This window comes from Sorex araneus, chromosome 4 (genome assembly GCF_027595985.1).
Source record: "Sorex araneus isolate mSorAra2 chromosome 4, mSorAra2.pri, whole genome shotgun sequence".
NCBI classification, from domain to species: Eukaryota; Metazoa; Chordata; class Mammalia; order Eulipotyphla; family Soricidae; genus Sorex; species Sorex araneus.
This window is the reverse complement of record NC_073305.1, coordinates 143,641,223-143,667,352: the sequence shown is the minus strand read 5'-3', so window position 1 is coordinate 143,667,352 and position 26,130 is coordinate 143,641,223. Positions and strand designations below refer to the sequence as shown.

Here is a 26,130-nt window from a genome sequence, read left to right as displayed (position 1 = left end):
AATCAGAACAGAAAGAATGATTTGCTTGGGATTTGCAAGTCAAATGTCTTCACAAATAAATTGACAGAAAAAAAGGACTACTGTCCATACTTCTGTCCCAAGGGAACTCTCAAAAATCAGGCTATCTAAAAGAAAGGTAGTGTAGAGATTGTAATAAACTCAAAGAAAACTCAGATATCTCAAAGCATTGCTCTTTCCATATGGGTTGTTGTAGGGGATATATGTAGTCTTAAAGGTGTCAGCTTACAGTTCCCTTTTAAGTTTCCCATTGTTTTTTCTAACTGTCCTATAAGATCTGCTATCCCTTAAATTAAGGTGCACAAGTGACTCAAACTGGATCAATGAGCCACTCTCTCTCTCTGAGGATGTGACTCTTGAGTGATTCAGACATCTGATACTAGAGGGATCACTTCATTATGCAGGGAAGAAATTAAGTGTGTCTCTCCCTTACATCTTCCATCTGGGATCCTGGAGCAGGTCTTATCATCTTTCTTTCCATTTTGTTCAGCTTTTCCTTTGATTCTGTGAGCTAGGCCTAGTCTCTCCAGTACTTTCTTTCTTGCTTTGTTCACAGGCAGTTTTTTGTTTTTGTTGTGCTTACATAAAAGCCTGAAGGTATGAAATCTATAGCACCCCATAGTAAAAAACCCAGCACTTTTAATTTGACAAATGAACTACTCTATCTACAGGAAGTTATCAAGATGGCAGTTTTATTTGGTATTATTAATTGTGTAGATTTCAGTATAAAACAAATACAAATCACATTTAAAATGGAAGGAATCACTTCTTATCATTGTTCCTTTCTACTTGCCCGCCCCCCCCACTCAACTGATTTTAACCCTCATTTAAAAGAAATTTAAGAAAACAAAAAGAATTTTTAAAAAGGAGAAGCATCTTGTACATCCAAATGCATTGTCTATTGCTGCAGAGACTGATCATTGAAGAACATCTACAGCACAGATGATTTTCAGGGAACTGTTACTACTCTGCAAGGTAATATAATGTTGCACACATATGCTTTATTAAACATTTGTCTGAACTCATAAAACTGATAACACGAAGAGTGAAGACCAATGAGCAGTACAGATTCTCAGTGATAATGTTGTGTCAGTAAGAGTTCGTAGGCAGAACAGGTCTGTGGAAAATTCCTCTACCTTCCACTCAGCTCTGCTGGGATCCTAAAACTGTTTGAAGAATGAAACCTGTTTTAAAAATTAAGCAAACATTTCTAAGCTAGTAAAGAAGCTCATGCTTAATCTAGCTCATAATCATAATAGTCATCATCCATGTTGATTTTGATGCTGGTGTGCTCTTCCGGTTTGGGTTTCTTTTTGGTGTCTTTGTTTTTCTCGGTCTGATGTAAGTGATGCTCACATTGCCTCATGATCTTCTTGGAAGACATCCAGCTCTCGCCTTGTCGTTCAGCTGGTGCTGCACATTGTCCTCCCCTCACGTCTGTGCCTTTAGCCTTCAGGACCTCTCTGGCTCTCAGGAGACTACAGGTGCAGTTCCATGGGTTTCCATCCAGATACAGGTGCCTGAGGCGAGGCAGCCCCTCCAAGGCTTTCAGGTCTAAGGCAGAGATCTTGTTGTTCCGGAGGTTTAGAACCTGAAGCTGCTTGAGATCCTTGAGTTCCCTCTCAGCAATGTCCTGAATGGCGTTGCCTTTAAGGTCCAGCCTGGCTAAGGTCTCCGGGAGCCTGCAAAGGCATGAAACAGGATGTGAACAGAGGCCATATCGCAGTTCTTTCGTTACCAAGACAACTCAAAATGAGAAATGTTGCACCCATTCTCTACAGTTCTGTCCGACCTGAAGCTAGGGAACAAACTTCATTTTGAAAAATTAATCCTAAGTGCAAAATCATCTTAGGTGATAGGATTTTATTGGGTTTTTTTTTTGAAGGAGGGCACAAGGGCACACCTGATGATCCTCAGGGCTTATTAGTCCAAGCTCTGCATTCAGGAATCACTCCTGATGATGCTCTGAGAACTATATGGGATGCCTGGATCAAACCTGGGCAGCCACACTCAAGACAAGAGCCTTACCTACTGTACTATCTCTCCAGCCCCTAGATATAGGTTCTTAAAAATCCCAAGATATAGGTTCTTAAACTCTTTTTCATAGGTTTTTATTTTCTCATTCTCTGATTTTTCTGATTTCTGATGATAAAGCTCTGTTTTTCTTGTCGAATGAGATATATTAAATAAATTTTAAGAAAAATGTTTCCAATAATTTCACTGCCCCAAAACTCTAATTCACTATTTTATATTCAAATCAAAGCAGTCAAGATGTTGTTCTCTATGATGTAGAAGGAAAATAAAAATAATCATGCATTTTCTGGCCTGTAGGTGGTGTAGCCCCACTGGCGATTCTAAGCCAGCTAAGTGGATACCTGTGACTCAGACCATTTTTTGGTGCTTGCAGCCTCTAGGAATGCACCCAGCCATGTGCAAAGCAAACACCTTACGTGCTGTACTATCTATCTGGTCTAGTGTATCACATATTTTATCATATTTATAAGAATAAAAGAAGGTAAGCCTTAGACTCGATAAACAAAAGGATCTCCAGAGTATTTTCTCTCAGTTACATTTTAAACATAATTTTAATGACAAGATTTTTTTAAAATGTTAAGTAAATATAGAATATTATTAAGAAGCCAAGATTTGCTTTGTAAGGGGGAAATACACTAATATAAATAAAGGGAGAAAAATCCTCTTTAATTTTTAATGTGCATTGTAAATGTTAACCCATAATTTTAAGACCTTTTTCCTGCCTCTGATAGTGGAAGGATTCAGAAGCAACACTACACCTCCATAGTGATGTGTCTCAGCTGCATAAGAACAATGGCCACACGATCTTCTCTTCAGAATTCTAGTCTTCACTTAAAAAAGCAAAAGTTGGAGACATGGCGAATTCCATGTGTAGAGTGTAAACTAGGACCTCTGAGTCAGAATGTACTGAAAAGTTCTAAGATGAACAGAACACTCACCAGGATGGCTACCATCCAGATACAGAAAATATCAAGGATTGGAGAAAGCAGAACCCTGTGCCTCATTGGTAAGAATGGAAGCTGGTGCAATCAGTATGGAAAGCAGAATGGTGGCCCCTCAAAATCTAACTAAAATTACTGTATGATCCAACAATTCTTCTTTTGCATATAACTCAAAAGAGGTGGAAGCAGAGTCCCAAGGAGATACTCATATATCCATGCCAAACTCTTATGCTGAATTTGCAATAGTTGAAATGTGAAGCAATTTGAGCAACCATTGACAAATTAGTGCATAAGCAAAATACATGTGCACAGAGAGGGAAGATTATTCAGCTCAAAATAGGGAGGACATTGGACTAAAGAGGTAGCCCAATGTGCTGAGCACATGCTCCGTTCAAGTGGCCAGAGTTCAATTACTGGTACCACATGGTGAGCACCCTTAGGAGTGAACCCTGAGTACTACCAGTTGTGAAGTAAACTCTGACATGCTTTCCAACATAGATATGCCTTAGGACACTATTGTAAATGTACTAAATGGGGTGGCAAAGCCTGTCACAAAGAAATAAACTACTGTATGTGAGAGTAGAATGATAGTCATCAGGGGGTTGATAGTTGTCACAGACTGAGCAATAGGGAAGTGATTGATGGGTATATACTTTCAGTTTTACAAAACATAAGGTTCTGGAGACTGATTGTACAACAGTGTAAAAATATTTGGTAATATTGAACTATACACTTAAAAATGGTAAGGGTGGTCTAATCATGAACTGTAGGATAACATTGGGTTTGTCCTTTCAGCCTTGCTGCAGGGAACTTAGTTTACCTTAAAGCAATGTCCTTTCTATATGGACACAGGAAGACAGTTAATATTATTCTTTATAACTTGGGAGTTGATTGACTCCAATGATATTTACTCCTGGGCATCTGCATTCTTGACTCAGTTGCCCTTAGTTCCTAGCACCCCAAAAGCAGGGTCCCAACAAGGGACTGAATGGATCCAGGGCAATCTGTGAGCTACCCTGGCATCAAAATGGGCCAGACCAAAGCGCCACTCAACTATAAGTTGAGAGCATGGTCATAGACAAATGCTGTCATAATCCAAAAGTAACAATGAGATTAGGACCCTGCAGGGGTTAGGAAGACTAACCTGAGCTGAGGACTGTGGTCTGGAATATATAGTGAATGTCCTCAGGAAGAACCAAACTTTTAAGTTTGATATATCTCTTACTGTGCTCATACAGAATGGCATTGCTAGAAATATTAGAAGTAAATTTACTATAACTATTTAAGTGGATTACTAGCTGAGGAAAGAAGAAAGTGACATACCTTGGATGGGATCCCGCCCTTACTCGAATCTCCTAGTAATCTGGAGTAATCTCTTTAAATTAGATTTTGACCTTGAGTTAATCTCCTAGAGGAGTGGTTTTACCCCTCTTTGTTGGTTTGTTAATGTTCAACCCACCTTTGTGTCACCACCCTATGTGACTGCTATATAAACTAAGACTGTAAGAGAAGCAGAGGGAGAAGACACAGAAGCAAGGGAGAAGACACAGAAGCAGAGCACAGAGCAAAAGAGAATCATCGGAGCCAGAAGCAGGGGAAAAAAAGAGCACAAAGCAAGTGAGAAGTGAGAGAGAGTGGGGCTCCAGAGACTGAAGCAGAAGGGCTCTGGAGAGAGAGATCAGAAGAAGAGAGGTCGGAAGAGACCAGAGGAAAGACTACAGAGACAGAGATACAGAGACAGACAGAATAGAGCACAGTGGCACACACAGAAGCAGAGCACAAAGGAGGAGCCATCCCTATCCGATCCATACACAGTGGCTCAAGAGCACCAAACGCAAGCGTCGAGAGAGAGAGAGACGGGGAGGGGGAGAGAGAGAGAGAGAGCCGGCCCGAGAACAACACACCACACCATGACATCACACATCTTTGTATTTTTTACAATGAACAACTTTGTCAGGATCTATCTCACAGTGATTCAATAAAGAATTTTTTTAAATACAGTATAAACTTGAAAATATTTCTGCTACTTTATATTAAGTGCTGTTCTTTTTATTTAATGAGATATAAGAATTATAGCATTTTTATGGGATGGTAGGGGGTAATAGTCTTCCAAAGACTCTTGACGTATCATCACTGTTGTTTTCTTGTAATGTGAACACCCTGGATATTTGTTCATGTCCCTTAGTATTCAGTATAACTTAGTATAAGTTATAGTATGTAAATATCAAAAGCAGTTTATCATGGTGATATGATTGCTATGTCAAAGAGAAAAGCAAATAAATCCATAGTTTTTGCTTTTAAGAAATCCATTTTTTAATTCATTAAGTATTTTTGAATACTTACATGTTTAAAAAGTTTATATATGCATACTTGATACTGTCTTATGCTGTCTGAGATTTTGAGGTAAGACAGTGAACCAAACAGACACAAATTTCCATCCTTATGGGATATAAATCCTAGCATTAGGTGGAAGTGAGAAACTATATAAAATTATCAGAACAAGGAGCAAGATTAAAGAGGGTGACAATATTTTATGACACTATTGCTTTCTGGTTTTCCACAGTACTGTTCTCATGAATTTTGGGTATGAATTTCATCCTAGATTACTGACCTTTTAGAATGTTACTAAACCTAAATTTTCACCTCGGATTTTCATTTTTTGTGTATATGTTTGTCTGTTATATACTTGCATTCATAGTCAGACCTATAAAATACATATACAGAGCTAAGTATTTGTACTTTTAAAAAATGCCTCCTGCCGCCTTTCTTTTGTTGTTGTTTCTGTCGTACCTAGGATTGTACACATGTGGTTTCACACTTGGTTTTGGTGTTTGTAACATGGTGTTTGGTGTTTGCTGTGATCACCAGGGGTCAAACACTCATTCACAGAGTTTGAACACCAATGTCTTCACACACACACACACACACACACACATACACACACACACACACACACACACACACACACACTTCATTGCCCCGTGCTGACTGTAGCATGCTTTATTGTGATACTGAGGATCCCAAACAGCAGAGCTGTAAGGCCATGTGAAGGATTCAACTCGTGACCAGATCAGACTCACCCTTGTAAGGCAGCACTCTATCACTGAGCCATGTTCAAGGAACCAAAATTTGTGCTTTGGAATATTTAAAGTATTTTGTTTTGGGTTGGGCCCATCCTGCAATGCTCAGGGCACACTCCTGACACTGTGCTCAAAGAGGCCACTCCTGGTGCTGCTGAGGAAATCATAGATGGTGCCAGAGATCAAACCAAGGTCAGCTGTGTTCAAGCTGTGTTAAGAGCCTTAATCTCTATACTGTCCTTCCAGCCCCATATTTTAAAGTTTTATTCATTGAAAGTTCTTTTTCAGGGACTGAGAAGATAGCCCACAGGGCTGAGGTGCATGATTTGCTTGTGCAATACCCCATGTTTAATCCTCAGCACCACATGCTCCCTTCCAGCACTGCCACGTGGTCCAAGCACCAGCCCATTTCTATGCCAGGAATTTAATCCTCATACCCAGTTGACTGAGTTTCTCCTGGGCACCAACTTCTTGAGCATTGCTAGCAGACTCCCTATTGCCCCCCCCAAACAAATTAAATAAATAAAAGCATCTCAGTTAAAATAAAATTTACCTAACAACATAGATTAATCTACCAGGGAAAATCATTTCATGATTTCTAGCAGTTTGATTACTGAGTTCCATTTCAAGTGAATCCCAAGAAAATGCAATTCTGTGCACTTTCAGCTTATTAAGGTCTACCTTTAACAGGTATAGACAACATCTCTTGTGTACAGGCTTTATTATTTGTCTTTTGTAGAAAGGTGGACTATTAATTGTAACACTGAGCAAGACTCTTCCTGTTAAGAGTACAAGACACTATCACCAGAGAAAGACGAAGTAGTGTGAACCAGAGTCCCAACTACCTAGTAAGATTTCAGTTCAAACTTAGGCGGTTCTGTTTACCAGTCCACTGGTTTCAGTCCACTGGTTTAGGTAAATTATCTGGCTTTTTTAAAACTTAAAACTTCTGATTATTCATCCTGCAGATAATAGTGCTCAGTATACACAATAAATAAGTCACACAATAAAAGTTAATAAAAATGAGGAAGCCAAAATCTCCAAAACAAGTCTAATTATTCAGTTGTGGACTGAGTATCCTAAAATCCCTGTTCTTGGGATTGTGTTGTTTTGTTGTTTGGGGTTTTTCCTCCCATTCTTGTTTCTATAAACTTTATAACAAGAAAGATATTGCAATATGCATCAATAACACTCCTGGTGTTGTGGTGTTTGGGAAGCCACTTATTGTTTTGATGTACATGTGAGTTATGTTAAGACAAACATGTTTCTAGAAATGCGTTGTTTTCTTGAGTTGTCTGTTTTGAGAATAAAAAGGGCATACACACGATTTAGCCAGCAGATGGCGCTGGAGTATAAAAAAGATGAAATGTGACTTGCATTTGCTTGTAGGAAGATTCTAAATTTGAGTTACTGGAGAGTGCAGAAAGAAAAGGTGCTATGAGTTCTATCAGTTGACTGAGCTGCCGATGAATGAAATGTGAAGCGGAAACAAAGTGAGATCCTGCTCTGGGGCGTTAGGATTAGTGTAGTGTACTGTTGATGGTAGATTATAGACGGATGATCAAGAGGGAGTTAGAATTCCCTCATGCAGAAGTTAGAATACTGTACTTAACTCCGATTCTACCACTGACTGGCCATGTGACTTTGAGTAAATTTCTTAATATTTTTTTTTTTACTTTTTTGGGTCACACCCAGCAATGCTCAGGGGTTCCTCCTGTCTCTGTACTCAGGGATCACTCCTGGTGTTGCTCGGGGAACTATATGGGGAGCCAGAGATGGAACGAGAGCCAGCCACATGCAAGGCAAACACCCCACCTGCTCTGGCCCCAAATTTCTTAGTACTCTTAACTTTAATGTCTTCATCTGAAAAGTAAAATAATTTTATTTTACAGTAAAAGAATAGAGTAAAGAGTAACAGGGCAGAATAGTTTTAGTAAACACTAAGCAAATATTGGGTATTTGTCTCAACTAGCATGTTGAGGAAAATACAGGAGATATTTTAGTGTATGTACTTAAGGGGTGGGGAGATACTCAAAGAACTGGTATCCAAATTTTTCATGTGGAACACTTGGTTTAGGTTTCAGCACTTCTTGGTCCCCTGAGTATAGCTGACTGTAGCAAAACAGAAAAGAAAGAAAACCCCTTGCAAGCCCCATTTGCCATTATCTTCTTGACAAAATGCAGCATGGAGTATAGTAGGCAAAAGAAGGAATCTGTGATAACGTTTGTGATAAGAGTAGGTTGTGTTTGCATTTTGTTTATAGAAAACTGAATTTTAAAGTGCAATTTTGTGTATGAATAAGAAGTATGCAAATAAGAAAGAAGAAAGGTACACTGTTTAAAACTTACTAATAAAAGTTTTAAAATTCAAATGCAAGCAATAGGTTTCTTTGTGTTTTAATTCTTCATGGGAGGCAAACTACCAGAAACTGTGCTGGCTCATTTCTACTTTTTCAATTAAAAAAACAGTAGGAGTAGGGAATTGTAGGGGTGGAAGTGATGGGGGAAATTAAACTCACTGTCCTAGTGCACAATTGTTGGACAGAACCGACTGTTGCTTAATTTAAGCCACAATGGAAAGCCCAAACCCATCTCTTAAACTGCTCATTGTTCTTGCTCATTAGGTTCTCAAACTGGCTGCTTATCAACTGTTCTTTTTAAAACTAGAGCTTCTGAGAGCTTTTGAAAACTAGGGATGGGTAGGCCCCAACCCTGGGGTGCCTGATTTAATTAGTTTGAAGTGATGTTTGGACATGAGTATGCTTTTTTAAAGGTATCTAGATAATTCAAATGTGAAATCAGATTTGTGAATTGTTAGCTCAGGCTTGCAATTCCATTATACACTCCACTGGGTAAAAGCATTCTGCTCTCTATAGTCACCTATTAAAACACAAATATCCTGGCAGGAGTAAATAATTAAGCTACTTTTCACTCATTAAACTTAGCAGAAATACTTAACTAAACGCCTTCTAAAAGTCACCCAAATAGAAAAATCCACTGAGCTTATAATTTTACCCATGGCAGTCATTGCCTTCTGAAAGTTCATATATGATATAATCCTTCCCTAACCTGTTTGATAAGTTTTTATCTTCTAAATGTTCTTTTTCTTGGAACAGGGGCATGCAGTTATATAAAATAAAGACTTAGAACACAGCAGAAAAATTATTTAAATAAACAACTATTGAAGTCTTGAAACAGTGAAGGCATTCTTGCCTTAAACTCTTTTGTATTGGTGGTTCAATCTAGAATTGAGTTTCTTTCTTTTTTTTTCCCCTATTTTCTTCTTTTGTCGGGGAGGGGTGGTAATGCTGGCGGTGCCCAGGGGTTACTCCTGGCTCTGAACTTCTTACTTCTGGCAGTGCTCAGGGCCTTATGGGATGTCGCTGATTGAACCCGGGTCAGTGGCATGCAAAGCAAATGTCCTAACTCCTGTACTATCGCTCTGGCCCTGAAACTAGTTTCTTAAACTGGATAGTATAACTGAATGTAGGGCTACTGAAAAAATTGGCAACACTAAAATGTTCTAAATGCACAATGATCGAAAATTCATTTTAAGTCAACCTTGTCATGGATCTGAGGGGTTTCTGGCAATGCTCACTGTCTTGATTTCTTAGGCAAAAAAAAAAAAAGTTCAAGAAGCCTTGGTCTAGAACAATTTCCCTGCCACAGCTAAATTCTTCACTTTCTTCCAGTGCTTTCAAAAATGTAAATATTTTGATCCTCCCACAGCCCCCATTTTTCCTCACATTCTGTTCTGTTAGTTTTCCTCACGTTCTGTTCTGGATCTAGTCTGCTTGTTGAAACCAAAACACAGCTTATTTATAAGTACTAACTTCTCATCATGTAAACATGTCTTTAAATACTTGCAATTCTGTATCTCACCTGTTGTTGTCTTGTCCCACAGATGACATTAATTAAGTCAGCATGAAATTCAGCTTGAGGGCTGGAGATGGCAAACCTCTGTGTAAAACTTTTTTGGGGGAGGGGAAGGTTTGGGGCCACATCTGAAAGTGCTCAGGGATTGTTCCTGGTTCTATGCTCAGAACTGATCCCAGGTAGCACCTGGGGGACCATATGTGGTGCCAGAGATTTGAACTGGGATAGGCAGAATACTATAACCCCAGTACTCATAAATTGCAGTTTAAAGTCTTTGCCCCTAGGGGGCTGGAGTAATACTACAGCAGGTAAAGTGCTTGCCTTGCATGTGGCCAACCCGGTTTGATCCCAGGCAACCCATATGGTCCCCCAAGTCCCTAGAAGTAATTCCTGAGCACAGAGCTAGGAATAACCCCAGAGCATTGCAGGTGTGGCCCCAAAATGAAAATAAATAATAAAAATAAAATCATTATCCCTAAGCCCATTTTTATATAGGTATAAAAGGCTACATCCAAACATGTAGCCCTGATCCATTAATTTGTGTCTGCTGTAATTTTCTTGCTTGGGAAAATCTTGTGGCAGTTACAGTAAGTGATCATGCGCACTTACCTTAGAGGAATGGATAATAGTAGGTTCTGTTCCAGAGCCAGGTTGGACAGTTGAGAACACCTTTGCAGGGCTCCAGCTTCGAACAAGCTGACAATGTTGTTGTCCAGAAATAAGTGTTTCAAGTCTCGGAGATCCTGAAAGTCTCGAGCTGTAACCCTCTGAATTAGATTATTGCTGATATCAAGTTTTTGTAGTCTAGCTGGTAATCTGAGAGGCAATGTCTTAAGCTGGTTTTGGGACAACTCAAGAGTGGTTAAATTGGCAAGAAGCTGTGCCCCATCTATGGAAGAAAGTGAGTTTTCTGACAGGTAAAGATGGGAAAGATTCTCCAAGTGTTTCATATCCCGAAATTTTACCACTTTGAGCTGATTTCTCTCCATCTTTAAAGAGAGCAAGGATTTGGGCAGACTGATAGGAATTTTAGTCAGAAAGTTGCCACTGAAACTGAGAAACTGCAAAGACTGAAGAGAATTAAAGAAATTGACTGGTATAAGATGTAATTTATTATTCTCTAAACTCATACGTTTCAAATGGGGAAGGATCAGTGGTCCAGCCACAGACTCAATACTGTTGCCATCCAAGATGAGATTTTGCAAGGTGACAAGGGAGGACAGTGTACTGGCTGGAAGGGCAGAGAGGAGATTGTTTTTAAGTTCAAGGATTTTTAATTTTTTCAGTCCTTCAAAATCAGATTCATGTAGGACATGTATTAAATTATCATTTAGCTTTAATACTTCAAGATTACTTGGAAGAGAACCAGGAACTTGTCTTAACTTATTTTTCCAGAGTTCCAAGGTCTTCAAGGTATGCAGAGTTTTGAAAGTGTCCTTTTCTACAGACTCTGTTCCACTGGCCAGCAGAATGAAATCTTCTAGAGCCAACATTTGGATGAAATTCGATAACTACAAGGAAGGAGGGGTGGGGGACGAAAAGCAACATATTAAGATTGCTGTAGAAAAAATACACTGTCATCATTAGATAGCAAATAAACACACTGTCAGAAACATTTGTTTAATTATCTAATTATTCAGTGTTTTAGGATTTTCCTAAAATTATCTCGCGAACAAAGGTAGAAGCCAGTTTGGGGCTATTTTTATTTATGATTTCTAACAGGGTAAAATATAAAACTATTTTAAGCACTTTGGTGCTAGATCATCATATGTCTAAAATTCAACTATGAACGTCTGCAAATCACAGTACTTTTAATAAAATAAAATTTTTAAAATATATTTTAAGCACTTTCACACACTATAGGTGATAATATGTAAGACTGACCAACTTGCTGTATATTATTTGACCCAGCTAGTTCACTTCCAGACAGAAATATTTACAAATTACGCAATGCTTTATGCAATAGGATGTTGGTTGTTGCGTTATTTCAAATAGCCTAAAGACTGAAACCACCTGTAAATCTTTCATCAAACTGTTAACAGTTACTAATTCTAGAGAACAAGATTACAAAGCATTTTCACTATCGATAGATTGGACTGTTTCAGTTCTTATAATAAGTTACACTTTATATTTTTATAATGTAAAAAAGTGGAAATATTAAATGGGCCATAGACTGTTAAAGCTGGCCTAGCAGAAAAGTATTTTCAAATCTTATATTTTAGAAAAGTGGCTTCCCTGTTCCTTATTCTGTAATTTGCATCTTGTGACTAAAAAAGATCCATAAGAATGTGACCAGGAAAGCCAGAGATAGTATAACTGGGTGTTTAGGCATCTGCCCTTGCATGCAGCTGACCCTTGATCATTCCCCAGCACTGCAGGTGGTCCTGTGAGCCTGCCAGGAGTGAGCCCTGAACACAGACTTAGGAGTAATCCCTGAGAACCACTGGATGTGACCAAATAATTTAATAAATAAAATGAAGCGAACACAATACTTGTATCAGAGCTCTCCTAAATTTTAAGTGTTAGATAATTAACAAATTAATATGTCTTCTCTATGCCAATCTCTCAACTTGATATACAACTGTTTTTTAAAATAATATAATGTAATGCATGGTATTTGAGCATAAGATCGTGTTTAGGCATAAAAGAGAAATTGTTTACTTTTTCTTCAACTTGATAAAGTTTTACAGAATTTCCAACCTGCTTTAGTATTAAGCTAGAATTTTTATTTGTTTGTTTGCTTGTTTGTTTGTTTGGGGCCACATTCAGCTATGCTTAAGGCTTACTCCTGATTTTGTACTCAGGGATCACTCCTGGAGGTGCCCAGGAGACCATATCTAGTGCCTGGGATTGAACCTGGATTGGCTGTGTGCAAACTCCTTACCTGCTGTACTATCTCTCATGCCCCTGAATTTATTGTTATTTCTTTGGTTTGTTTGGGTTTTTTTGAACCACACTTAGCTGTGCTCTGGGCTTATTTCTGATCTGTGTTCAGGGATCATTCATGGTGGGGTTGAGGTGAGGGTGGATAGGTGAGGATGCTGGGAAATAAACTCAGTGAGCTATGTTCAAGACAAGGACTTCACTCACTATACTCTATTTCTGGCCCTTAAGATGGAATTTTTTTTAAATGTAAGAGTACTGCTATTTCAAAAGTCAGATCAAAATGGATTAAAGACCTCAACATTAGACCACAAACCATAAGGTACATTGAAGACAAGGTCGGAAAAACCCTCCACGATATTGAAGATTAAGGTATCTTCAAAGGTGACACAGAACTAAACAATCTAGTAAAAACAGAGATCAACAAATGGGACTACATTAAACTAAAAAGCTTCTGCACCGCAAAAGATACAGTGACCAGAATCCAAAGACTATCCACAGAATGGGAAAGGATATTTACACAATACCCATCAGATAAGGGGTTGATATCAATGGTATATAAAGCACTGGTTGAACTCTCTAAGAAGAAAACATCCAACCCCATCAAAAAATGGGGCGAAGAAATGAACAGAAACTTTACCAAGAAAGAAATACGAATGGCCAAAAGACACATGAAAAAGTGCTCTACATCACTAATCATCAGAGAGATGCAGATCAAAACAACCATGAGATACCACCTGACACCACAGAGACTAGCACACATCCAAAAGAACAAAAGCAACCGCTGTTGGAGAGGATGTGGGGAGAAAGGGACCCTTCTACACTGCTGGTGGGAATGCCGACTGGTTCAGCCCTTCTGGAAAACAATATGGACGATTCTCAAAAAATTAGATATTGAGCTCCCATTTGACCCAGCAATACCACTGCTGGGAATATATCCCATAGAGGCAAAAAAAGTATAATCAAAACAACATCTGCACACGTATGTTCATCGCAGCACTGTTTACAATAGCCAGAATCTGGAAAAAACCCGAATGCCCTAGAACGGATGACTGGTTGAGGAAACTTTGGTACATCTATACAATGGAATACTATGCAGCTGTCAGAAAAAAGGAGATCATGAATTTTGTATTTAAGTGGATCGGCATGAAAAGTTTCATGCTGAGTGAAATGAGTCAGAAAGAGAGAGACAGACATAGAAAGATTGCACTCATCTATGGTATATAGAATAACAGAGTGGGAGACTAACACCCAAGAATTGCAGAAATAAGTACCAGGAGGTTGACTCCATGGCTTGGAGGCTGGCCTCACATTCTGGGGAAAGGGCAACTCAGAGAAGGGATCACCAACTATAATGTGGTCGAAGGCCATGTAGGGGAAGGGAGTTGCAGGCTGAATGAGGGCTAGAGACTGAGCACAGTGGCCACTCAACACCTTTATTGCAAAGCACAACAGCTAATTAGAGAGAGAGAACAGAAGGGAATGCCCTGCCACAGTGGCAGGGTGGGGTGGGGGGAGATGGGATTGGGGAGGGTGGGAGGGATGCTGGGTTTACTGGTGGTGGAGAATGGGCACTGGTGAAGGGATGGGTTCCCGAACTTTGTATGAGGGAAGCATAAGCACAAAAGTGTATAAATCTGTAAATGTGCCCTCACGGTGATTCACTAATTAAAAATAAATTAATTAATTAATAAAAAAGAGTACTGCTATTTATTCAGCTACTGATTAAGCTGGCTGAAATGGACATGAGCTCCACATTCCTTTTTTAAAAATTTTTTTAATTGAATATCCATGACATAGACCATTGCAAAGCTGTTTGCAAAATTGGGTTTCAGTCATACAATGATCCAGTACCCACCCTCCACCAGTGTACATTTCCCACCACCAATGTCCCCTGTTTCCTTCTCACCATCCCTCAACACCCTACCTCCTGCCTCCCTCTATAGGAAGCACTTTTCTTCTTGCTCTCTCTCTCTCCTTTTCCTTTTGTGCATTATGGCTTGCAATACAGGTGCTAAGAGGCCATGGTGTTTGTTCAGGGTATTTGGTATTTTTATCAGGATGGTAAGGTTGGAGTAGTTTTTCAACTGGGTGGCAGCTTTGGAGTGTGGATGTGAATCCCCAGGCTTATGGGGGGAGGTAGCCCATCCTGACCCCAAGAAAGACTGGAGATTTCAGGCACAAAATTCGCGTATTAGAATTTTCAGCAGATTGTATCTTGGTGAGGTCCGCTTTGAGACGGTGGAGTGAGGCTGGGGATATGGCTGCGATTTTGGGTTGTGGGAGCAAGCAACTGCCGGGTGCTCTGCTTGGGCAGGCACCAGGCTGATCTGCCCCGCTCCAATTTACCCCTGTATATTCAGCCTTGTGCGGGTCAGAGATTAACTGCAGCTTTTGATCTCTTTTGATATTTATTTATGGGTCTCTGAAGCAGGCTTACATGGTGGTGCTGGAGTTGGTTCACGAGGGTGACTGCCAGTAGCTGAGGCCAAAGTAGATCCATACGATTTCAAAGTGGATTGCGGGTAGGGCATTTGCCTTGCACGCGGCCAACCCGGCCAACCCAGAGTATCCCGCCTGGGATGACAGTGCTACTAAGATATTTATCACTGTCACCGTCATCCTGTTGCTCATCGATTTGCTCAAGTGGGCACCAGCAATGTCTCCATTGTGAGACTTGTTGTTACTGTTTGTGGCATATTGAATACACCATGGGTAGCTTGCCAGGCTTTGCCGTGGGGGCTAGACACTCTCGGTAGCTTGCCGAGCTCTCCGAGAGGGGCGATGGAATTGAACCCAGGTCGGCCACATGCAAGGCAAACGCCCGACCCACTGTGCTATCACTCCAGCCCAAGATATTTATAATAATAATTTTTTTTATCTTCTTTGGACTATATACTGCTGCTAACATTTCATGTTTTTGGTGGTTAATTGGTTAAATTGATTAGATCTAGTTTTAATAATAATATCATTTTGTACTTTTGTTTGTTTTGCTTTGGCCACACCCAGCCAGTGTCCAGGGCTTACTCCTGATTCTTCACTCAGGGATCACTCCTGGTGAGGCGTGCGTGACAAAGTGAGGTTCCGGGATCAAAACTGGGTTAGCCACATGTAAGGAAAGAGCCCTATCCACTGTACTATCTCTCATGCCCCTTTTTGTTCTTGAACTTGTTGGGCTCAAAAGTTTTTAAAAACTTTATTATTAGGGCTGGAGCAATAGCACAGAGGGTAGGGCGTTTGCCTTGAACGCAGCCAAGCCGAGTTCGAATCCCAGTATCCCATATGGTCCCAGGAAGTACTGCCAGGAGTAATTTCTGAGTGCATGAGCCAGAAGTAACTCTTGTGCATCGCTGGGTGTGACCCAAAAAGAAAAAAAAACCCTCTATTATTAATTTTCTTAATTATTCAATGGACTGGAGCAATAGCACAATAGGGCTATAGGGCAATAGGGTGTTCGCCTTGCGCGCAGCCGACCCGAGTTCGATTCCTCCGCTCCTTTTGGAGAGCCCTGAAAGCTACCAAGAGTATTCCACCAGCACAGCAGAGCCTAGCAAGCTACCCATGTTGTATTTGATATGCCAAAAACAGTAACAATAAGTCTCACAATGAAACGTTACTGGTGCCCACTCGAACAAATCAATGAGCAATGGGATGACTGTGACTGTGAATTATTCAATATATTTTCTATTATCAAACTTGAAAGTTGAGAATTTCAACATATTTTTAGATTCCATGGCCCTTTCTTCTACCATTTTCTAATGCATTTTCCATTGCTATTGGCCCACAATTAATGTTTTTCAAAAGAAAACCAAAATATGGAAACTAGTAATAGAGTCTTAGAAAGAGAGGTTTTAAAGATTATCTAGACCAAGGCTGGAGCAATAACACAGTGGGTAGGGTGTTTGCCTTGCACGTGGCCGACCTGGGTTTGAATCCCAGCATCCCATATGGTCCCCTGAGCACCGCCAGGAGTAATTCCTGAGTGAAGAGCCAGGAGTAACCCCTGTGCATCACCGGGTGTGACCCAAAAAGAAAAAAAAAAAAGATTATCTAGACCAAATCTCCAATTTAAAGGATGAAGAATTTTAGATTCCCCCTCCCAAATAAAATTAATGACTTGCCCATGGCTCAGTATTCTTAACCTACTCTTAATTTTAAAGTGCTCTGGTGCCCCCTTTTAGGCTTTTGAAATGTGAAGCCAGAAAAACTTTATACATAGATCTTCACTTAAACAGTTGTTCTCCTCCCCCAGGAACTTTGTGATTCTAATATTTTCACTTTTGTCTGGGATTCCACAGAGCCCAAGATTGCTGAGTATCTGACAGGTCTCAGAGATGACACAGATCAAAATACGGAATTTATTGGGGGCCAGACAAAGGATGATATCAGAGCTTCCATTTCATTTTCATTTCTCATTGGCCCTTAGGGAATGGCCTAAATAAGACATACAGTTCATAATCTTAATTGAATCCACTGGCTAATTGTCCTGTTAAGTTCCAGAGAGAAGGTTTTTATTTCATTTTAGCTACCTGTGGCATATTCGTATGTCAAAAATAGTAACAACAAATCTCACATTGGAGACGTTACTGGTGTCCACTCAAGCAAATCGATGAACAGTGGGACGACAGTGCTATAGTGCTACAGTTTTGTCAGAGTCATTCAGATATGTCTAATTATTATTAAACCTAAAATGAGTACCATTATCTAAGAATTCACTGTGTTTGATCCTTTAAAAGTCCTAAATTTAAGCAAGCTATTACTTTCACAAAGGTCACTATTCAAGTACGTTTGGCTAACAAGTAAATAAATTAAGCTTTAAACCACAGGTTTGTCTAATTCCAACATACATATTTTTAGCATTGTAGCTACCAAAAGCATTTAGCTGAAGAACATGAAGTTAGGTGACAGATGGTGAGGAAGGTACCCACTGGTTTTCAACTTCTCAGTTGAGTTTAATAGAGCTTGCAGGGGAGGAAAAAATCTGCTAGACCAGTTTGCCATTTTCTCAATGCCTGCGGCAAGAGATGTTTTTGCCCAAGAGCTAACCTTGGAGCTATTGGCAGTTTTTAATGTTGTTTTCAAAGTACAGGAAATCTGAAATGGTGTTAACAATTAGGCATAAAATGTTTATTATTACTCTGAGCTAAGTATCACTCCTACTACCATAGTTACATAGCTTGGTGTGCCTAATATATATGGAAACAAGCTGCAAGTTTTTAAAAAAGACAAACGGAGTAAAGCAAAGCTCAGTGATAACTCCTGCTGGCTTTCCATGAACATACTTTGTTTCTGATTTCAAATGCAGTCTATCCCTGCTCCAAACAGTATAGGGCCTCACATCTTTCCTGGGCTCTGATAACACCCACAGATTCTGACTGTTTCAGACTTGCCTGAACCAAACCAAGAAGATGACTTTAAAAAATTTTTTTTTTAATTTTCCCCCTCATAATCAAAGCAACATTTATTTTCTGTAAACAATTAATTTAAAATTTCTCGAGAGTATGGAGAGAGTATAAAAATAAACCATAATCCATCTCTTTGATGATCAGCTTATATATATCATAATGAGGAGGAAGTTAGGAATTTGAGGTGGCTTGGGATGGCCACAATCATTTCAATTGACTGCCACTGTAATAATATTCCCATTTGTTCTCTGCCTTTGAAAGCACATCACTTTGACATGTAGCAATATAAATAACAGCACTGAGATTAATTTAATTGTTTATTAAATTAATTTTTGTGAATAAATCAATCAATTTATTATTTATTATTAATTTATTACTTTAATTATACTTTGTCTATGTGAGCACATATGAGCTGAAATAAACCTACACTCTTCAAAATAGCTGTCAACTAGGTCACTTAGCATGGGGTCTGTTTGTAACAATAGCTGTGAATGGAGGGCACCCGAGAATGGAGTTAGACTCCTTCCTCACATTATACACAATAAATGAGCTCATAATGGATCATAGGCATGAATCTAAGAGCTGCAAGTATGGATTTCTTGAAAGAAAATAATAGTCGGCGCTGGAGCGATAGCACAGCAGGTAGGGCATTTGCCTTGCACACGGCTGACCTGGGTTCGATTCCCAGCATCCCATATGTTCCCCTGAGCACCACAAGGGGTAATTCCTGAGTGCAGAGCCAGGAGTGACCCCTGTGCATCGCCAGGTGTGACCCAAAAAGAAAAAAAAATAGTCATAGACTTTTATGGACTGGAGTTTGGTAAAAGTATTTTACATGTGATACCAAAAGAAAAAGCAAAAACAATTCAGATTTGTCAATGTTAAAAAACGTTTGTATTTCAAAGGAAAATAAAGTGAAAAGACAGAATAAAAAATTAAAACATTGTAAATAATATATCTGATAGAAGATGTGTTTAGAGTAAATATCTCTTATGATTCAATAATTGCACTGTTGTCCCATTGTTCATCGATTTGCTGGAGAGGGCACCCATAATGTCTCCATTGTGAAACTTTTACTATTTTCGGCATATTGAATATGCCACGGGTATCTTGCCAGGTTCTGCCTTGCGGGCGGGATACTCTCGGTAGCTTGCCAGGCTCTCTGAGAGGGATAGTGGAATCAAACCCAGGTTGGCCCTATGTAAGGCAAATGCCCTACCCGCTGTGCTATCACTCCAATAAGAAGGAAAAGCCCAATTTTAAAAAGGGCAGAGTGGCTGAGAGACAGGGTTTAAGGCTCTTGACAATTTAATTCAAGTCCTGGCACCACATATGGTCCCCTGAGCACTACCAGAAGTAAGCCCTGAGCTTGTCCAAGTGTGGCCCAAAAACAAAAGAGAGGATTGACAGTAAGCCTATGCGCAACATCATTAGCTATTAGTGATAAGCAGATCAAACTACAGTGAAATACCACCTGACACCACTAGGGTAGCTATGAATGAAATAAAAACTTGGGGAGAAATTGAAACTGTCATATATTGCTATGGGAAAGTGAAAATGATGCAGTCACTTTGGAAAACAGTCTATTTTTTAAAATGTTAAACGTATTACCCACAAAATTCCATGACTAGATATTTACCCAAGAAAAATGAAACTATGTCTATATAAAATGTTCTTCATGAATATTCACATTAGTATTATTTATTATAGCTCAAAGGATGAAACAACATCAAAATTTTATTAATTGACTGGCAAGCTACCCGTGGCATATTTGATATGCCAAAAACAGTAACAATAAGTCTCACAATGTGAGACGTTACTGGTGCCTGTTTGAACAAATCAGTGAGCAACGGGATGACAGTGACAGTGACAGTGATGAAAGAATAAGTAAAGTAGTACACATTTATACAATGGAAAATTTCTTTCAGCCTTTAAGATGAAGGGTCTTTAACAGGTGCTACAACATAGATTAACTTTGAAAACATTATTTTAAGTGAAAGAAGACTATCATATTACCCCACATGTTTAGGGGGGAAAGTTTATTCTCATTGGGGAATGATATTTTGTGACCCTTTACATGTATGTTTTAATGGAAAGTTTTAATGGGCAGCTGGATATGTCTGAAACATAGGGGAAAGGTTACGGATATTCTGTATGAGAGCAATCACAACTTAAGTGAAATGGATATACCAAAGAATAAATTTTTTAGTAAATGAACGAAATGAATGGTATTTAAAGTTCCTAGAAAACACCTCAAAACAAGGAGAAAGTGATTGAAAAAGAAACTAAAAAAGATTACTGGAAAGAAATATCCTAGAGGAATACTGAAGACATCTAAATATGGTATTTCTGATGAAGGCAAGAGATGAAGAATTTTAGAAAAACAGAAGTACACCACTGTCTTAGAATAATTTCTTCAGGTTGAGTAAAAACCAGTGAAGAAAAGAATAAATAGATGGAAAATTAGAGAGAAGTGCAGATAACTCTTTCACAGAAAGTTACAACTACAGGGAAATAATTACCAAGATGGAATTTAAAGAATTTTCTTTCTATTGTAATAAAAGAAACATGTATAAACCTTTAAGATGTTTAGCCTTTCAGCCTTTAAGATGAAGGGGCTTTAACAGGGTGCTACAACATAGATTAACTTTGAAAACATTATTTTAAGTGAAAGAAGACTATCATTTTACCCCACATGTTTAGGGGGGAAGTACATAAGAGTAGCAATGAAAGAATAACTGAAAATGCAAGGAAGAGAGAATGTTGGAACAGGGTCTGAAGTGAACTGAGAAACACGGAATCAAGGGCAAGCAAGAAAGAATACTTTGACTTAGAACAGGGAATGGCGCATCCTCTGTCTGGAGGACACAGTGAACAGGAATTGAAGGAAGAAATGTCCAAACACCTCAGCTGTGTCACAATTTGTCAGTAAAATAGGAGACCAAACAGTTGTTTGTGAATATAAAGAAGGCAGAGATTACAAAGACAATCTAAAACTGAACTGAAGCTTTGAAAAGAGTATCAAAAAACTGTAGAACTTGATCACAAAGAAACAAAAGGATAGGAAAGTGAAAATGAACACCTAGATGATACTGAAAACCTTTAGTTTGGAGTAACTTCACAAATTTGTGGTTATTCCGAATCATACACACATCTAGATGTTTATGATGGGATTGTGTTGTCCTCTCCGATAGCACCTAGCTGTATAGTATAGGAATAAAAAAGGGAAACTATGACCCTAATGTAAAATTGAGACTTTGCTTAGGTAAGTATTAAGATAATTATGAAATTAAAAAAAAATAAAACAAAAGGAGTAAGGAAAGAAGATAGATAAGAAGGAGGGCCGGACGGGTGGAAGGAGGGGGTGCTCAAACATTGTTTGAAATGTAATCACGAATATTTGTAAATCTGTAATTGTATCTCACGATGATTTATTTATTTATTTATTTAAATCATTTATTTATTTAAATTATTTATTTATTTATTTATTTAAAGACATTTTAAAAATAAATAAATAAATAAATAAATAAATAAATAAATAAATAAATAAATGGGACTGGAGAGATGGCTCAATGGGCCAAGTGCATGCAGAGGGATCCACAGATGTGCATGCTCCCCAGCACTGCTAGAAGGAACCCCTGATCACAGAGCCAGGACTAGCACTTGAGCACTGCCAAATATGCCCCCTAAGCAAAATAAATAAATAAATAAATAAATAGGAGGAAGCTGAGATTCTGCGGGTAGGTACATAACTAGAAGTCTTCATAAGGTGTAAAGATAACATTAGAGTCTGGGAGCTAAAAAGGAAAAGAGATAACAACCAGGAAGGGGTAAAGGAAGTCAGAATTTTTGCTGAGGAAGTTGGAGGGATAGTGAGGATTATGATATAACCAAGAGAGCAGATAACTAAGATGATATGGAAATGTAGGCATGTATCTATTTTTGTAGGTTTAAGGGTATTGGATAGAAGTACCCCCAGGAAGATGCAGGACTCAGGGTGGGGACAAAGGTTGGGATCCAGGAGAAAAGGGAGACCAGCAGTGCAGTACAGGACCGGCTGAAAGGCTAATAGCAATAGAGCCTGATGGGAAGTAGCATTTTCCTTTTAAATAAATTGATACTGTTCCTTTTTTCTTGAAGACCAGAGCTAAGAATTTTTCATCGTTTATCAAACAGCACTTACAGGGTCAAACAAAATTTAATTATATGAACAAGTCATTAAAATATATTAAATTATAATTGACATACATATGTGTTATATATCATGATGCACATTTGTATTTTATATATCATATAATATATTTTATATGTGTAAGTAAATGCCATTACTTTTAATTAAAATATAGATACCTGGTTTATATTTCAGATGAAATAAACAAAATCATACATTGTATTCACTAAACCCAAGCAAGACATAGTCATTGAAAATAGGCTTTAAAATGAGAAATACTTTTGCTCAGTTTTTTATTTCCTTCATAAAATTCCTAGCCTTCCATTGACCTACCCTCCAAGAGACAATTAACTGAGTAAAAACAAAGAGCAAAAATATGCTCTTCACTCAACAAGTGAGTTTGATGAAACATATAATTTCATCGTATTAGCTGCAAAGCAGCAGCATGAGATCATTAGCAGGCTTAGCTGACACTCCAACTCTAGACATCTCACATCCTCAGGATAAATATTTGAGCATCTTGTCATTTAACCAGGTGTGTTCCTTGAATGCTGAGACCTAGTAGGTGTCACACTTGTTGTCTGGCATTAGGTACTGTTAGATTAGAAGAGGAAAGTAAACATACTAGACATAAGTCTGAGCTATTGTGCTCATTGAGCCTCAGAATAAATGCCATGCCACATACTTTAAACCCTCTGTGCTTATGTAGCACCTGCATTAAAATTTCTTAACCCAGAAAGAGGGGGAAATACTCTGGCCCACTGCTTCTCTGCACCTGGATGGCAGAGAGCCATTTCCTTATCTTGGAGTTTGGATCAGTTAGGCAGAAGCAGCCGCCTGTAAAGGGAAAATCAGAGAGCCATAGAATTTTCTGTCTCTTGGGGTTCTGGCAGAGCTTATCTGATCCAGCCTTCTCACTTTCCCAAGCTAAAAACCGAGACCCAGAACTTTTTTAACTTTCCAAAGATGGTTACCAGTCTAGTGAAGACACTGGGATAAGAGTACTAGTCTGTTGATAGCTTTTAAAATTCCAATGGTCCAAATGAAAATTACTCATGTTATAAAAGGCTGTAAAAATCTCTGCACCTTTTTTTTTTTTGTGCCTCTGAAGAGGTCAGCCTGAAAATACAAGTTATAATTAAAAATACATAAACAAAAGCTGCGGTAACATGGTCAGACAAAACACATTTCATTCACCTAAGATTCCATGTAGATGCTAATACTTCACTGCTATGTAAAGTTTGTATGAATAATTTTTCTATTTTGGGTTCATCTTGATAGTCTTATAATGTTCTAAGAATCACCTGCTTTCTGTAGCATAAACAAAACTATTTCCCGCCCCCGCCCCCATAAGTACTTGGTTTTTAATCCTGGGGATATAAAGTGGTCGTATTCTCTCAGATTATTTCTGCTAGGAAAGCAGCAGTTCTTTACTTCTACTTCGCACCACCACTTTTTAAAGTTTTAAAATAAAAACTAAACCAACATACTATCAATGAGAGTCAACCCTTTCTTGGCTGCTTTCCTCAAAAAGAAGCCTCCAGCGGCATATACACCCATCTGAGAAGTTCAGAACAGCAGGGAGCTGGTGTGCCTACCAAACTTGACAGCCATTGCTTTTAAGTTTTGATCCCATAAATCAAGTTTAACAACTCCTCGATTGCCCGTTTTACACCAAGTAAAAACTGCAGCGGCTAGAGGGTTACCTGGAGGTGTTGAATTTTGCTGTGGCTGATGTACAGCTTCTTGGTGTCGGCAGGAATACCGGAAGGCACCTCTGTTAGCCTGTAGCATTGCACGGACGGCCCTGAATCACAGCTGCATCTTCCAGGACAGTTAGGCTGGAAACCATCGCTAAGCGAGAGCAGACCTAGGAGAGCGCAAAGCAGATACATCTTCCCAAGCGGTGCCGAGGGTAGCAGGCTAGTGGGGCCGTTGGGGGCTAGCTCACTCTTTATACCATGAAATCTGATAATAGAATCTAATGAATGTGTACTCTGTCGATGGAAGAAGACAGGCAAGAAAAAATTCTCAATTTACCTGGGTTAAAATGTTAGCAACCGTGACAAAGAAGGGGGCTTAAACATTGATAAGCTGCCTTAATATTTGTAGGTGAGCAAAACCTTCTGTTATTTATGGCTTGGAAAGCTAATCTGCAAACACCTCTATTATCTGCAGTTTCCTTGTTTTGTTAAATGTGACACTAGGGAATTAGTGGGAAAAGACAAAGGGCTGTTTTATAGTAGGCTATAAAACCTTTGAATTTTCAGTGACCCTTTATTAAAACCATTTTTTTGTGAGACTGTGAGCAGGTGTTTTCTTCTCACATTAACTAGTGAAGGAAAATCGGCAGGTTTTCTATTTATTATTGTTGTTCTAATAACATTCTATTGTCAGATGAAACAATGGGGAGCAATGAAGAGATAGAGACACCGATAACTGGTTCTAGTCATCAATCACTTGACCCACTCAATAGTACACTCAGAAAACATTTTTGTGCCTCAAAAATATTGTTGACTCAAATAAACCATTGAAATGGGTCTTAGGTAGTCATCTCTTTGTAAGAATGAAAAAAAAACCCAAAAACCCTGCAGTTTCTTTTGGGGAAATATGTGAGTTCTAAGCTCTCAAAGACAAAACAGAAAAACTTCACTTTACTTGGATGCCCGTTTGTAGCTGCCTTTTGTTTCCTATGATCTTCATTGCAAAGGAACTTGGAAGTCATTTAAGCAAGAAACTTCACAGAGAAGCTCTTTCCCCACAAGTGAGAGACCTAAACTTCCCCATAGCTGCTTTACGTTAGATGGTGGCTCTGAGTAAATTCTTTCTAATACAGAAAAGCTTTTGTCATCTCTTCCATCTTGCCTCTCTCAGTTACAATTTTCATTTTGGAGCCACAAGTTGCTAATATTTACTAACTGCTTCATTTCCAAAGTCAGGATTTTTGTGTACTTTTCCCCCAAAATTTCTCTGCTCTTCTATTTTTCCTCTGTTTTCTTTTATTGTCAGAGACTAGGCATGATAGTGATTTTTCTTTCTGTCAATATTCTGATTTTTAACAAACCTTATTATGTATTTCTCTCATCTCTTGATGCTTTTTTTAATTTTGAGAAATTAAAAAATCAAAGTAATTCTAAATTTAAAAAATGCAAGGGGGAAGAGCAGGAAGGGGAAAAGTTCAGCTTAAGCTCTCTTAAGAAATCAAACATGTTCCATCTGTTTCTTTGCCTGAACTTTGTAGAAGAGAAAAATGCTTATTGAATAACAGTGTTACTAAAAAGGTAAATTTACTTTCAGTTATTTGAAACAAAATGACTTTAAATGCTTTTTCTTTACTCTGCCTTTTATGACAGCTGTTTTTCTCTGTGATGCAAATAGCAATGAGCTTCATTTTTATCATCTTCTGGCCACAGAATTCCCTTTTCTTTGATTTAGTATTAAAATTCCACTTTTTTTTGTGCGTGTGTAAAAGAAAAATATATCTATATACATGTAAGTAGAAATATATATAAGTACAAATATATATTTCTCTTTACCATTGTATTCTTATGGTTGTCCTCATATTTTGAAATATTATCTTAAGTATATTAAGTATATTTGTATCAGTGAATTATTTTATCAAGATGTAAACATTCAAAAGCAATTTTATAGTATACTTTTCATTATTATATTATTAGTCTATAGCACTGTAGCACTGTCATCCCATTGTTCATCGATTTGCT

At 38.5% G+C, this 26,130-nt stretch overlaps 1 protein-coding gene across 1 annotated transcript; it reads right to left on the bottom strand.

Annotated features, from left to right (window-relative positions):
- Positions 1–1,252: 1,252 nt before the first annotated feature.
- Positions 1,253–24,303, bottom strand: LOC101547878 (nephrocan-like). Its single transcript, XM_004613995.2, has 3 exons — positions 24,115–24,303; positions 10,559–11,460; positions 1,253–1,700 (listed from the first exon to the last, which is right to left on the bottom strand). Exons 1-3 carry the CDS (start codon positions 24,301–24,303, stop codon positions 1,253–1,255), a joined length of 1,539 nt encoding a protein of 512 aa, XP_004614052.1.
- Positions 24,304–26,130: the final 1,827 nt, after the last annotated feature.

Excerpts from the sequence above, each read along its gene's own strand:
- LOC101547878 (XM_004613995.2), bottom strand. The coding sequence starts at position 24,303 with ATGTATCTGCTTTGCGCTCTCCTAGGTCTGCTCTCGCTTAGCGATGGT. Across the intron at positions 11,461-24,114 it reads GCAAAATTCAACACCTCCAG|TTATCGAATTTCATCCAAAT; the intron begins GTAACCCTCTAG and ends CCTTCCTTGTAG. Across the intron at positions 1,701-10,558 it reads CTATTATCCATTCCTCTAAG|GCTCCCGGAGACCTTAGCCA; the intron begins GTAAGTGCGCAT and ends ATGCCTTTGCAG.